The 14,704-nt window shown below is 34.7% G+C and overlaps 2 protein-coding genes across 2 annotated transcripts in view; one reads left to right on the top strand and one right to left on the bottom strand.

Moving 5' to 3' along the window:
• LOC107725452 (synuclein-like) overlaps positions 1-5,120 on the top strand; it is a 7,278-nt gene extending 2,158 nt beyond the window's left edge. Inside the window, exons 2-5 of the mRNA XM_016534698.1 lie at positions 2,927-2,968; positions 3,090-3,217; positions 4,058-4,124; positions 4,745-5,120. Of these exons, the coding sequence (XP_016390184.1) occupies positions 2,927-2,968; positions 3,090-3,217; positions 4,058-4,114 (227 nt within the window). The 3' untranslated portion in view covers positions 4,115-4,124; positions 4,745-5,120. The remainder of the gene's footprint in view (positions 1-2,926; positions 2,969-3,089; positions 3,218-4,057; positions 4,125-4,744) is intronic.
• A 3,306-nt stretch (positions 5,121-8,426) lies between these two features.
• LOC107725450 (glutamate dehydrogenase, mitochondrial-like) overlaps positions 8,427-14,704 on the bottom strand; it is a 15,392-nt gene continuing 9,114 nt past the window's right edge. The window contains exons 10-13 of the mRNA XM_016534696.1: positions 12,287-12,410; positions 11,543-11,634; positions 11,375-11,437; positions 8,427-9,385 (exon numbers count right to left, since the gene is read on the bottom strand). Coding sequence (XP_016390182.1) covers positions 9,266-9,385; positions 11,375-11,437; positions 11,543-11,634; positions 12,287-12,410 — 399 coding nt within the window. The 3' untranslated portion in view covers positions 8,427-9,265. The remainder of the gene's footprint in view (positions 9,386-11,374; positions 11,438-11,542; positions 11,635-12,286; positions 12,411-14,704) is intronic.

Here is a 14,704-nt window from a genome sequence, read left to right as displayed (position 1 = left end):
ACCGCGATAGTTTGCGGATGAAAACTGTATGGTTTAGATTTTATATATAGCTTTTAGATTTTGTCTATTTAGTTTCATTGCGTTTTATTTAGTGGCAGTGTTGCCTTAGGATCATTGACATACTATTGCAGTTTTTGATAATATATAGTTTTTAGTTTTAGTTATTTAGTTATCAAATTTTATTTAGAAATTTTATTTATTATTCAAATATTTTGTAATTTCAGTTAATGTTTATTTTATTTCAAGTAATAAGTCATACTCTTCCATCTTTATTTGACCCTCTAACTCTAGCACTCTCTATTCTAATTCTATTCTTTAACAAAAAAACGTGTCCCTTTTAGACTTGCACTCTATTCATTTACTGTTTGTTAGTAACTAACAAACTAACTTGCATATCATTGCTCTTTTGTTGATTTTGATTGCTTCCATTGTCCTCATTTGTAAGTCACTTTGGATAAAAGCGTCTGCTAAATGACTAAATGTAAATGCAATGTCATTTTAAGTAATGACTTTTTCATTGTTTTATTTTTAGCGAACATTATAATGTTGAATGAATAAAAAATATTTGAGATTCTGCACTGTTATAAGTAGATTTGTGACATTAATCATGTGGCTCTTTTCACAGACAGTCAGATGAGCTTCCACTGAAGTTTAAGATGCTCTTTGCATCATCTCAAATCATGCTGGAGAACATGATCATCAGGTTTGACAAACTTAAGAAGTTCATGCAGCTCAACTTCTGATAATATAATGAATAAGATAATACAATGTAGAATCAAAAAAGGCCTCTAACACTAGCTTGATCTATTCTTTTTCTATTCTATCTGGTTTCTTATTTATTATATAATAATAAAAAAAAAAACTTTGCTAAGTGTACTGCGTTAAGCTAACTGAGACTTGTTATAGCACTTGCATATCATTGCTCTTTTGTTGATTTTGATTGCTTCCATTGTCCTCATTTGTAAGTCACTTTGGATAAAAGCGTCTGCTAAATGACAATGTAAATGCAATGTCATTTTAAGTAATGACTTTTTCATTGTTTTAGTTTTAGCGAACATTATAATGTTGAATGAATAAAAAATATTTGAGATTCTGCACTGTTATAAGTAGATTTGTGACATTAATCATGTGGCTCTTTTCACAGACAGTCAGATGAGCTTCCACTGAAGTTTAAGATGCTCTTTGCATCATCTCAAATCATGCTGGAGAACATGATCATCAGGTTTGACACAAACATGTGAAGCTCATGATGCTTGAGTGCTGCTGTCAATATAGCAAAAGAGTGACAAGCCAAACTCTGAAAAAAAGTGAAATATCTACATGTTAATTTTCACTCAAATTATTATGACAATACATAAGAAACAAAAATATAACTAAAATTAAAATAGATACAAATAAAAAAAATGAAAATCAAGAAGAATTTTTACTAGTGGTCCCAGACGTTTGGATCTCTACTGTAGACCAGGTTGAGCTCACATAAACCTGTCACTTTAATTTCTGTTACATTATATAACTGTGTGAGCATAGTCCATCTTAATTATTTTGAAGGCTTGATTCCATTCCGTCTCATATGGATCAGAAATTAAAGCATTGGGATTGGACTAGAGAGAGAGGTGATGTCATTCAGACTAATGTATAGAATACAAATGATGATACAAGACATTAATTTGTGCCCTGTATGAGTACAACTTTTAAATATAGATCCTGCTAGCTTTATCAGCATTATATATTAGTATTATTATCTGAAAAAGTGTTGTGTTGTCTTTGCGTTACACAATTAAGAAATAATATCCTAATAATATCAAATATTTTCCTCTATAATCTATGCTCAACTATATTTGGTATATCGCAGTCTCCTCCTCATAATCGTAGCAGCAAACTGCAGCAGCAGAGACGTTTTATGCTTCGTCACGTAATCCGAGATGCTGTGGAAGTGACATCATATTGCAGCAGTGGTCGGGTGGCGGCAATATTCTCAATCTTTATTGATTATAACATTAATAATATAAGATTTCAGGCTTGTGTTTGTGTTGCAAGCAGAGGCTAAGCCCTGAAAAATGTGCATGTCTTGACAGTAAATCAGCTCTTTGTCCAAAACAACAAGGACAATGTCACGTCTCTCTTGAGGGGTGTATTTGTTGTGCTGTGCGTGCGCATGTTGGGAAGGAGGAGCGACTTTCACAGACACATTGCTGTGGGCTCAGAGGTTCTGGGAAAGAAACAGAGCTTACGCTTGTTCTATGGGCCATTGCCAAAGAACTAGAGATGCCAGGGCCTTTCAGAGGCCGAAGTGGGTTTTTCCACTGTTAACATGCAGGAAGCGTCTCAGTAGAAAGGATGTTTCTCGATCTGTAATGCTTACTAGCACTCAGTGATGCCAATAAACAGCCAGTACACTGACTGAGGATCAGAAGCATTTTTACTTGCCATGATTTTATAGAGCTGGACCTTTAGCTGCACTGTCAGAGGAGACTAAGTGTATGGATCCCAGAACAGAACAGAACAGGAGCCAGCGCTGAAAGCATCAATCGAGGATCAGACATCTGTCTAAAAATAAGATAAAATTAAGTACAAGTTTGTGGAAAAAGCATTTGTTCACAGAGGTCTTAAAGGGACAGTTCACCTAAGATTCTTCCATTATTAACATAATTTGTTCGTTCCAAATCTCTATAAATTGCTTCCTTCTGTAGAACACAAAAGAAAATAGTTTTGAAGAAATACCGGTATTTTATGTACATGTTGTTTTGGACCCCAAAGACTTTCACTGTATGGAAAAAAATGTCTTCTTTTGTGTTCCACAGTAAATGTCATACAGGTTTGGAATGACATTAGGGTAATAAACGTTGACAGATTTTTTTTCCTTTTTGGGTGAATTATTATTTGAGCTACATTACTTAATAAACTTTTCTTTTTCTTTTTCTGACAGGCGCAAAGACAAAGGAAGGTGTTGTGACAAGTGTAAACACAGGTAAAAGAATGAATAGAAACAGGTCTTAACTAAACAACACTCAATATGTCATTTTCATAAATACCCTAATCTACGGAAAGTCTCAAATCAAAATATTAGGACACATTTTCATCTGTCCTAGCTGCCCAGAAAACGACTGAGCAGGCCAATCTTGTGAGCGACACCGCTGTGGCTGGAGCCAATCAGGTGTCAGAAAAGGCAGTGGAGGGGCTGGGGAGTGTGGTTGCATCCACTGGCCTTGTCAAACCGGTAAGGATTCCATTTGCATGAGGTCAATTATGTTTTTAAAAAGTATATGTACAATTCAAAACACTGAAGTCAGTTGCATTGGTGCCTTTAGGTGCACAGTATTATTATTTGGTCATATATTTCAGTACAACCGCAAATTGCTTAATACAATGTAAATTGCTTAATGCACTGTTCAGTCATAAAGTTGGTCTATTTTGTATGATGCCCGTGCTTTTCTTTCTTAACCAATCATGGACAGGATGAGTTGGAGAACACTGAGGTGCCTTTAGAAACTCAATAAATTCATGTATGCAATAAAAGCATGCTGAATGGTCACATTTACCTCAAAGCCATTACAGACTAAAATCTCTACATTTGAATATATCAGATTATCTATTCTATATCTATAGATCTATTTCCATACTTTCATACACTCAGTTAAGGAGCAGCTAAGCCCTGCAGTTAAAATGTCTTCTCTGCACTTGACTCACTGCTCAGCAAGAGTGATGTTCTTCATAAATAACTAATTTCTGCTTTCTAAATATTGCTCTGCATTTTTAAAACGCATCCTAGTTCCTTTCATTCGAGTTCCAAAATTGTTTTTATTCATTTAAAATCTCATTAAGAAACAAGCCATAACCATGCGACCATTATCAGTCGATGTGCAGCAACAAAATAACTCATGAACAGGAGTCTGAAATCTTCCAGAGAGCAATAACAAAAAAACATGTATATTTCATCATTTAAAAATTACAGTAGTGTTTTTTTCTGTTGTGTAAATACCTGAAGAGGTGAAAACATGACAAACAGCGATAAAGAACCGTCCATTTCTGAGATGTGTTGATGTGTTTCTGCCTCCAGGGGGAGATGGCGAAGCAGGAGGGAGCTGTAGAGCAGCCTACAGACGCTGGACAGTAGAGAGAAGATGGTGAGCTTTTCTTGAGATGGAATTTACAGCAAAATAGCAAAACCTTTAAAAAAAAAAAGTAGTGTAAAATGACACTTGTTTTCAAGGAATGTATTAGTCTAGTTAACGTCGGGTAACAAAATTTAAGTTATAGTAGGCCTAGGCCTATTCTCTGAAAGTAGTTCACAATTTTTCTTCTCAGGTAAATTTATGCAGATTAAGTACTAGTAAGAGATGTCTGACTCAGTACATGTGATTATTACTGAAAATGCACAGCTTTTTAAATCAAATCATTTATTGGCGACTTTCTTTAAACACTGAAGAAAATTCAATAATTATTTAATTATCTTTGACTGAACTCTTTCAGGGAAGTCATTTGACAGTAAGATCTCAGTGTCCTGTGACATTCAGTAGTTCATGTTGTTTAGTCTTACCAGACAGGTTTTATGTCTACAGCCCATTACAACACACCACATGTGCTTCAAAACAGTGCACAAACGGCTTTGTAAAAAACATACCTCAGTGTTTCATGTGTAGCAAGTTTGCCAGTTGTTTCAAAAATTATATTTTACAAATTCTGAAGAATCATCTGCACCGTATGTGCACTGAACCAACATAACCGTCCTTCTGTTTCGTTTCAGGGTGATGTCGCACTGAACACCCCTGTGATGCTCTGCTTCTTGCTTAAGAAGAGAGTTCATTAGCTGTTGCGGGCCATGGCTGAATATTATCATACTAAACCTCTGATGGACGCTAAATAATATCCAACTTAACACAAAAAACAAAGACACCCACCTCTCTCTCTTGCTTTGTCCTCACAAACAACCTCTTCTTGCTTCAATTTACCACTTTTCTTCAAGTAAACCTATCCTATTTACAAGAAAAAAAGCTCATGTAACAACACAATTATTTAGCTATGCAATATTCACATATACTGTGTAGTGCGTGTCATCACATTTGTGTAAATATTACATGCATGTGCTTGTGATTGGACATTTTTATATAGGCGATGTCTGTCTTTCTTACCTGCCCTAATACCAGTTTTCCTCCACCAAACGCAATGAGGTCAGCTAGATGATTTGTCACACAATCAGTGCGAGAAAAGTTTTAAAACATTCCAGTCCAAACACACAGTCAGTGTAGTATCTGAGACAGTTTTTGAAACAAGGAGCAGAAAAAGACAGAATCACAGATAGGCAAATCCAAAAAAGAGGGCAACTGAGGTCTGTAAAGCATGAAGATGCCTGGGCAAATCTGTTTCAGTATTATCTTAAAGTGTGGCTATAGAGTGATGGGCTTTTAGTAATGCTCTTATATGTAGTTTGCTATAGCAGCCATTATAAACAACTCACAAAATCTGCGAATGATGTCAGAGCAGTTGCTTGGTTACATGATATGTTTGTGGAAGCCATGCATGCTGCCTTACGACTACACTTTAACTGATCCTATTCATGTACTTGACTCATTGTTCCCCATGAAGTCTAAAAACAGCAACAAAAAAATAATAATATACCATCTGTAATAAATTCAGTTTTGTGAAAAATAAATGTTCTCATTTTTTATCCTTATTTTTAGAACAGAATATTGCTAAGAAAGCTAACAAGATTAATTTGCACAATATTTGAAGTATAAAGTAGCAAGTAAGTAACATTGCAAAGTATTTGTGTGCTAAATTGTGTTTACGTCAATAACAGTGTACATCCTATACGAAAGAGGCAGGGCAAGCACTCCCTTTAAATATTCAGTGAAACTATGAAAACTAATTTAAGAACATTGAAAGCATCAAGACACACACCCTTGAGATCAGAACACACCTCCTGCTCTTCCCCTCCCTGTTCCCGGCACACCAGCACATCCAATTAAATATGCATCTCATCAACAAAGACCTGAAATCCCAACTGGCCATTACAATACCATTGAAAAGCACTATGCCTCTGGCAGAATGTCAACGTTTATGAAGTTTTCATGGTCTGTGAAATTCGTGTTTGAAATGACAGTCATTCAGCTTTTTCCACATTCCAGCAATGGGAGGAGGCAGAGAAGTCTTTCAGCCCATCATTTTCCTCTTGCTCAGAGGAAAGTCATTTACACCATGACATAAACAATGAAACTGATGTTAGAAATGTCCATAACAAAATTAGAACAAGAACCAAAACCCTGAATATCCCTGAAACTCTTGACTTCCCCTGAACAAAACAAATCAATAAAATAATCAAAATTAGGACAAGAATCAAAAGGACTATCAACCCTGTATAACCCCAAACTATCTCACCTTCCCCTAAATTAAAAAATAGGACATGAATCAAAAATACTACAAGAATCAAAAGGACTATTAACCCTGTATACTGTATACATAAAATAAAATAGCATAACTATATGCTCTTATTTAACAAATCATGAGTTATGCTGAAACCCTGACTGATGATGATACAGGCAAGCAGGTAAACCAGTCTAGCAAGCTTGCTGTTCTCTCTGTTGACATCTTTGTTCTCCACCCAAGCTGAAGTAGCCAATAGGCACACACATCCCTGACGTACTTTGATGGAGCACCAGCCTAATAAAAGCACATGAATCTTCGGTCTCAAAACACTGACACATACACACGCTCTTGCAAACATCAACAGCCGAGGACTCTACAAACATGTCTTTCTTTAAAGGAGTTTTGGGTAATAAAGCAGCGGAGTCATTTGTCGACCAGGCTGTGGACAAAGCAGGTGAGTCTTTAATGCGTGAGAAACTTTAAAGAAACTTTAAAGCAATTGTTGTGTGCAAGGTTTTTGTACTTTTAATGCTGAGACACTCTGTGTCCTCGTTTAGCCAGCCAGTTATTAAGTATTATAATAAATCAATTATGATCATACTTATAAGCTATTTTTAAGTTGTATATACATTTTTAGGGGACAAATATATAAATTAGATTTTTTTGTCCAAGATTTAATTTTTTTAAGCTTATTATGTATTTTAAATATTGGATATACAATCATAACTTTTAGCTAGTTTAAAAAAAAAAAAAGCCAGAAGACAACAACTTATAATTTATTTCTAATCTTTTTATTTTCAGAAACTCTTTAACTAAATATGTAATAGTTAACACAAAAATGTAATGATACCATGACTCATTTAACTGAATTCAATTATTAACATTTACTTTAGATCAATTATTCCATAAAATCTGGACTGGCCAAGTTGTTTCCATCCCTTTCAAATTGCTTTTTTAATTGTTTTTAAGTTTTACTTGTTTTAGTCCTACTGCTGTTTGTTCTCTATGAAAGAGCTAGATTACATTTTTTTTTTTTTAAATGCAGTTAGTTCAGTAGTCATGCCACTCCTTATAAGGAATGGCGTTAGAATGGGCCTTCAGAGCCAGTAAGCTATCCAAGAGTCTTTTTATTTTTAGACATCTAAGAAACATTATTTTGAGGCAAATCTGATGGGAAAGAGGACCTGTAGCGTGTGCCATGTGTTACCTTTCTATAATGTTGCTGCTCAAATTTTCATAGCTTCTGCAGCTAAAAGAAAAGTGAAGGAAACACTTACTGGAAAGAAACAGGAACCTGATAAGACCGGTGGCATGGGAGGTCTTTTCCCAAGTAGCGGGGAGAAGGACAAGAAACCACAGGAAAAGTCAGGAGGAGGACTATTTGGTGGCCTCCTTAAAGCAGAGGGACCAGGGGAAAACAGCGGCGGAGGAGCCTTTGGTGCTGGAGGCAGCAATGCAGCAGACAACAGTGGTGCAGACAGCAGTGAGTAATAAACAAATACATACACACACACACAAAAGTCAAAACCTGATGGGTCTAGCAATAATGTAAATCCACCATGCACAATATAATAATTCATTCATATTTTGCGTTTGATTAGGTTTCAACGATGCACTGGATGACCTTGCTAATGAGTTCTCTGAGAAATAATGTTCGGACAACTAGGAAAAATCTCTTTGGCTGAGTTCTTCAGCTGGAGACCTCTCTTACATCAGCACCAAGTGTCATGGACTAAAACAATATTAGAGGATATTCATTTGTTACCAATGTAAATAGTTTTAAATAGATGTCTCTTTAATATCTTATGTACAACTACTAAAAAAAGACTAGAAATTACATTCGTATTAGTTTATTTTCTTATTAAATACGTTTATTTAGCATGCTTTTGTTTTCAAAACTGTGATTGAATACATGTTGAGTGAATAAAGCTAAATAAAAAAATAAGTTATTACTGAATGAAAAAGGTCTCGTTTTATCCACGTACAGTACATGAGCATGGAGTATAATTTTATTGTTTGTTTTTTTTAAATCACATTGTTTTTTCCTTACTTTTTTTTTTTGATCAATATTTTAAAACATTTCAAAGAACAAATATAAATAACCCAGTAAATCAGCTGACACACTGCACATTTTCATGTACATTTTATTAATTTTAGACAATTTAAAAAGGCAATACAAAGTCTTTTTAAAGGCGGTTTCATATTAAATGCTAATATAATGAAAATAAACATTTGCTCCCAAATACACGCCCTAACATTTGCCAATTATTAAGAAATTAAACACTGACCAGTAAGGACAAGGACACATTTAAAAACGAAGGAAGCTTTGGGTTATCACTGAAAACTGTTCCAAGGAGCAGCAAAACCAACATTTTGGTAACGGATATAAAAAAGCCTGAGATTGATCCTGCATCCCTTTCCCACTTGACCATTAATTGTGTCAAAATGGGTGGGGAAAAAAGTAACCATCTAGAAATTCTAGAAACTGGTTTTAGAAACAACAGTGTGCGGCTGTGACTCTAAGGCTTAATGTGTTTCCAATATGCAGCGACTTCAATAACACATGACCTGAAGAAAACATTACAACATAGCTGTAATATTGATCGGTGTTTCCTGTCGAGACATTCCCGCTATGCTCTGAAACATGGCAAGGAGAGTGCATTAAAGGGACTTTGGCATTAAAGCTTTTCTAAAAGCCATGGGTATTTAAAAAAGGATGAAAAACTAGAAAAGACCAGAGGATTCTAAAGATACGTATTGGTAAACACATGCATAAATGATATAACATATATATTTGGATGTATAAAATGTAAACATGAGGAGCTGAGGGGTTAAGTGATATACCTCAGGTCTGCGCAGATAAACAGACTCCGATATAGAGTCAGGTGAATAATACAACCGTCTATGTGAAGGTAAGACCAGCCTCATGGTACACTTTGAAGACTTTCTCAATGGCGTTGACGTAGGCCGCTGTCCTCAGGTCTAGCCCAAGGTTATACCTGTTGGCTGTGCGCATGATTTGCTAAAAGAGAAGAGATGAATTATGTGAACAAATGAAGCCTTCCTGAAACAGTATTTTACATGACAGGGGCTCTTCATAAATCAAACTAGCTTAAACACATAGTACGCTGCCTCCTGAGACAGCATTTTGATCCATCATACTCGTACTACTTAAAGTGAATGTTGCTGTAAAATGAATCGTAATTATGCTGCCTCCAAAAATACCTAATTTTGGTCAAAATCTAGTGCAGCATTGCATGTGTCCTTTGCGGAGAAGCCAATATAGGCAATATACACTATGATGACTAACGATCAAAACGATTTTTAGAAGAAGTATCTTATGCTTATCAAGGCTGCATTTATTTGATCAAAAATACTGGAAAAATATTATGATGTAAAATAATTTATTCCTGTGATGCAAAGCTGAATTTTCAGCATCATTACTCCAGTCTTCAATGTCACATGATCCTTCAGAAATCATTCTAATATGCTGATTTATTATCAGTGCTGTTCTGCTGCTTAATATTTTTTTTGGAACCTGTGATACTTTTTTTCAGGATTCTTTGATGAATAAAAAGGTAAAAAGAAGAGCATTTATTTAAAATAGAAATCTTTTCTAACAATATACACAACAGTTCAAAAGTTTGAGGTCAGTCAATTTTTATTCTTTCTTTTTTTTTTTTTTAAATTTAAACTTTTATTCAGCAAGGATGTGTTAAATTGTTAAGAAGTGATAGCAAAGATTTATATTGTTAGAAAAGATTTATATTTTGAATAAATGCTGTTCTTTTAAACTTTTTATTCATCAAAGAATCCTGAAAAAAGTATTGCAGTTTCCCAAAAAAATATATTTTGCCAACATTGATCATTCTAATAAATCAGCATATTAGAATGATTTCTTAAGGATCATGTGACACTTCATACTGGAGTAATGGCTGATGGAAATTCAGCTTTGCAACACAGAAATAAATTATATTTTAAAGGATATTAAAATAGAAACCATTATTTTATATTGTAATAACATTTTACAAGATTACTGTTTTTTTCTGTATTTTTGATCAAATAAATGCAGCTTTGATGAGCATAAGAGACTTCTTTAAAAAACATTACAAGTCTTACTGATCCCAAACTTTTGACCGGTAGTGTATATTGAAAAGCATACTTTCTGTCTAATACTGAAAAATATCAATAAAGATAGCTCAATTAAACAGTGTAATAGACAATTTGACCCAACGTACTGGACTGAGAAGACCCTCTAGCTAATGGTTTCAATGATCCGCACATCTTTGGGTGTGGTGAATGATAATGGAAGAATCCATTAAATGGGCTGGATCTCATTTCCAGTTCAGAAACAAATAACTGACAGCAACAATAACACATGAACAAAAATGCTGTTCTCTGGTTACCAGATCCCAGTTTCACACAAAAGCTGTAGCTGGGTGTGTAACAAGTAGAGCATCTGTTTGTTTGCATGTTCAGAAGGGCACTGATGCAGTGTGACATTAAATGTTGATGGAGAGATGTTAGCTGCCATCTAACACAACTGTAAGCAGGGATAGTAATAATTAATCGGCTATTGATTTATTGTTATTAATCATAATCTGTATGTCTACCAGGGTCTGACGTCATTACTAAGACTGGTGTAGCAGAATGCATTTAATATGAACTATTATTTGACTATAATAATAATAAAATAAAATAAATTATATTTGAAATAAAGATCGACAAAATATATTAATAACAAGAATAATTACTACTACTACAAATAATAATAATAATAATAATAAACAATGCTAATACAGTAACTAAAAACAAAAAATATAAAACAATAGATTAAAAATATAAAAATGACATAAGAATACATGTTATTATATATTATATATATTAAAAAAGATATTTTCAAAATATATATACAGCAGCAAATATAAATAAAGGCATAATGTATATCTGTATATAATTATATAAATAAATTGAAAAGATTATTATATATTTACAGTATATATCTACTTACTCTGGCTGATCGCTCCATTGTGTAAGCCAATCCAGAATGCACAATGTCCTTTTCAGAAGCTCCCTACCAGATGAGCAAAACAAGCGTATAAAACTCCAGCAGTCTAATTTAAAACTATTGTTAAAAATGCAAATAATATGTGCAGAGAGCTTCTGCGTTTATACTCACAGAAATCCTCTCTTGAAATTCAGATGTGGGAACAACAGGTATGGCTCCACCATGTTTCCCAAACTTCCTTTCCAGACTCTCCTGGACAGACACTGCCAAACAACACAGCAGATCCCCATTAGCAATGAGCAAACGGACACATGGATTTAAGATAGTAATGGTCAAATGCTAATCTTCCCAAAACAATGCTTATTCTCCCTTACAACTTCTCTGAGGCCCAAATCTGTGATTTAGTTAAATATTTTATAAAGGGTGCAATAAAGTATGGTCATGTGTTTTAGTGTATGAATATGCTCAAGTGAACGCTATACCATTCAACATGGGTTTGCCCCTGTTTCTGTCTGTCTGTTTTCACCATGTGATTATCAGTGAAGTGAGGTCATTTCAGGCCAGTCAGATGAAAGGCAGGACAGAGCACACATTTGTGTTTTTGTGTATACATGCAAGCATGCCTGGATACTCTCAAGGGGACACCAATCCCACTATATTTGCTTGTGGGAGCAGAATAAACCAAGTGAACAAAAACACCACATGACCTATTCTAGCCCGCCTGAACACCAACATAAAATTTGCAGAGCAATTAGAAAATGGAAAACAAGCCCATCCAGAGAGCTAAATCAGCAGAACAACAAGACTGGGAATTGATTAGCAAACAATCACACCATTGGCAGGGAGATTTCTATCAGCAAACACTTCAAGTATGTTGACTATGTATGTTTTCTGGGAGACAAATTTTTGACTTACTAAGGAGATGGTAGTTTGAGTCCCTTTCGTATTTGAAGGTCAGTCTGCCATAACTGACGTGGTTTAGGTTCTTCAGCCACTCAAAGTAGGAGACCGTCACACCTCCAGCATTCAGGTACATGTCCTATATATGCATAATTATTTATTTATTTTTAGTATCCTATTGGCATCAAAGGCTATTTTTAAGGCAAGATCAAAGTAGTTTAAAAAAGGAAAAAAAACTCAAATTTCATTACAATAATACAATAAAACCTATATAAAAATCTCCTGTAAATAAAATCAAAATAAAGGTAAATTGATTAAATAAGATCAAATCACCTGTATATGCATATACAGTGCCGTGAAAAGGTTTTTGCCCCCTTCCTGTTTTTTTTTTATTTTTTGCATATTTGTCACACTTAAAAGATTCAGATCATCAAACCAATTTTAATATTACGCAAAGATAATGCAAGTAAATACAAAATGCAGTTTTTAAATGATAATTTCATTTATTAAGGGAAAAAAGCTGTCCAAACCTACCTGGCCCTACGTGAAAAATTAATTGCCCCTCCTCTTAAATCATGAAAGAACTGTGATTAACCACATCATTTTAGAAAGCTGAGTTAAATTTCACTAGCCACACACAGGCCTGATTACTGCCAGACCTGTTGAATCAAGAAATCACTTAAATAGAACCTGTCTGACAAAGTGAAGCATGCTTAAAGAGCAACACATAATGCCGCGATCTAAAGAAATTCAAGAACAGATGAGAAACAAAATAGTTGACATGTATCAGCCTGGAAAGGGTTATGAAGCCATTTCTAAGGCTTTGGGACTCCAGCGAACCACGGTCAGAGCCATTATCCACAAATGGAGAAAACTTGGAACAGTGGTGAACCTTCCCAGGAGCGGCCAGCCTACCAAAATTACTCCAAGAGCGCAACGACGACTCATCCAGGAGGTCATAAAAGAACCCAGAACAACATCTAAAGAACTGCAGGCCTCACTTGCCTCAATTAAGGTCAGTGTTCATGATTCAACAATAAGAAAGAGACTGGGCAAAAACGGCATCCATGGGAGAGTTCCAAGGCAAAAGCCATTGCTGACCAAAAAGAACACAAAGGCTTGTCTCACATTTGCCAAAAAATATCTTGTTTATCCCCAAGACTTTTGGGCAAATATTCTGTGGACTGATGAGACAAAAGTTGAACTTTTTGGAAGGTGTGTGTCCCGTTACATCTGGCGTAAAACCAACACAGCATTTCATAAAAAGAACATCATACCAACAGTCAAACATGGTGGTGGTAGTGTGATGGTCTGGGGCTGCTTTGCAGCTTCAGGACCTGGATGACTTGCCATAATTGATGGAACCATGAATTCTGCTCTCTATCAGAAAATCCTGAAGGAGAATGTCCGGCCGTCAGTTTGTGACCTCAAGCTCAAGCGCACTTGGTTTATGCAGCAGGACAATGATCCAAAACACACCAGCAAGTCCACCTTTGAATGGCTCAAGAAAAACAAAATTAAGGTTTTGGAGTGGCCAAGTCAAAGTCCAGACTTAAATCCGATTGAGATGCTGTGGCATGACCTTAAACAGTCCATTCATGCTCAAAAACCCTCCAATGTGGCTGAATGAAAACAATTCTGCAAAGAAGAGTGGGCCAAAATTCCTGTGAAAGACTCATTGCCATTTATCGCAAACGCTTGATTGCAGTTGTTGCTGCAAAGGGTGGCACAACCAGTTATTAGATTTAGGGGGCAATTACTTTTTCACGTAGTGCCAGGCAGGTTTGGACAGCTTTTTTCCCTTAATAAATGAAATCATAATTTCAAAACTGCAGTTTGTATTTACTCAGGTTATCTTTGTGTAATATTAAAATTTGTTTGATGATCTGAATCTTTTAAGTGTGACAAATATGCAAACAATTAAAAAAACAGGAAGGGGGCAAAAACTGTATATATATAAATGCTTTCCTCTTAAAAAAAATAGATGACAACAGAGCTCAATACGTTCAGTTCAATTTTCATTTTGGGTGAACTATCCCTTTAATCAGTAATGCTCAATATTGAATGTGTAATTTATTATAATTAGATTACCTTTGTCATTTAATGCTCACTTAAAGTTTTAAAAACACTAATCATTTAAAAACATTTTAATGTAATCTTTTGCAAATCTCAGTGAAAATGAATGTTTTGTATTGTACATTATAATGTTATGATGCCTAAATTCACTTTAAATGGATTTTAAATTATTTATATTAGCATTACTTTTGTAATTTATTTAGGCAAAATATTATATAACATTAATAATATTAATATTCTATTTATTTTATTTTACAAAAAAATATGTATAGATTTTATAATTTGGTCATTTATCATGTTATGTCATTTTATCATTTTATGAAAATGATCATCAGGCAAATCTGTAATATTTATATA

This window comes from Sinocyclocheilus rhinocerous, unplaced genomic scaffold (assembly GCF_001515625.1).
Source record: "Sinocyclocheilus rhinocerous isolate Xijiao unplaced genomic scaffold, SAMN03320098_v1.1 scaffold366, whole genome shotgun sequence".
Lineage (NCBI taxonomy): Eukaryota > Metazoa > Chordata > Actinopteri > Cypriniformes > Cyprinidae > Sinocyclocheilus > Sinocyclocheilus rhinocerous.
This window is presented reverse-complemented; position numbering and strand designations above follow the sequence as displayed.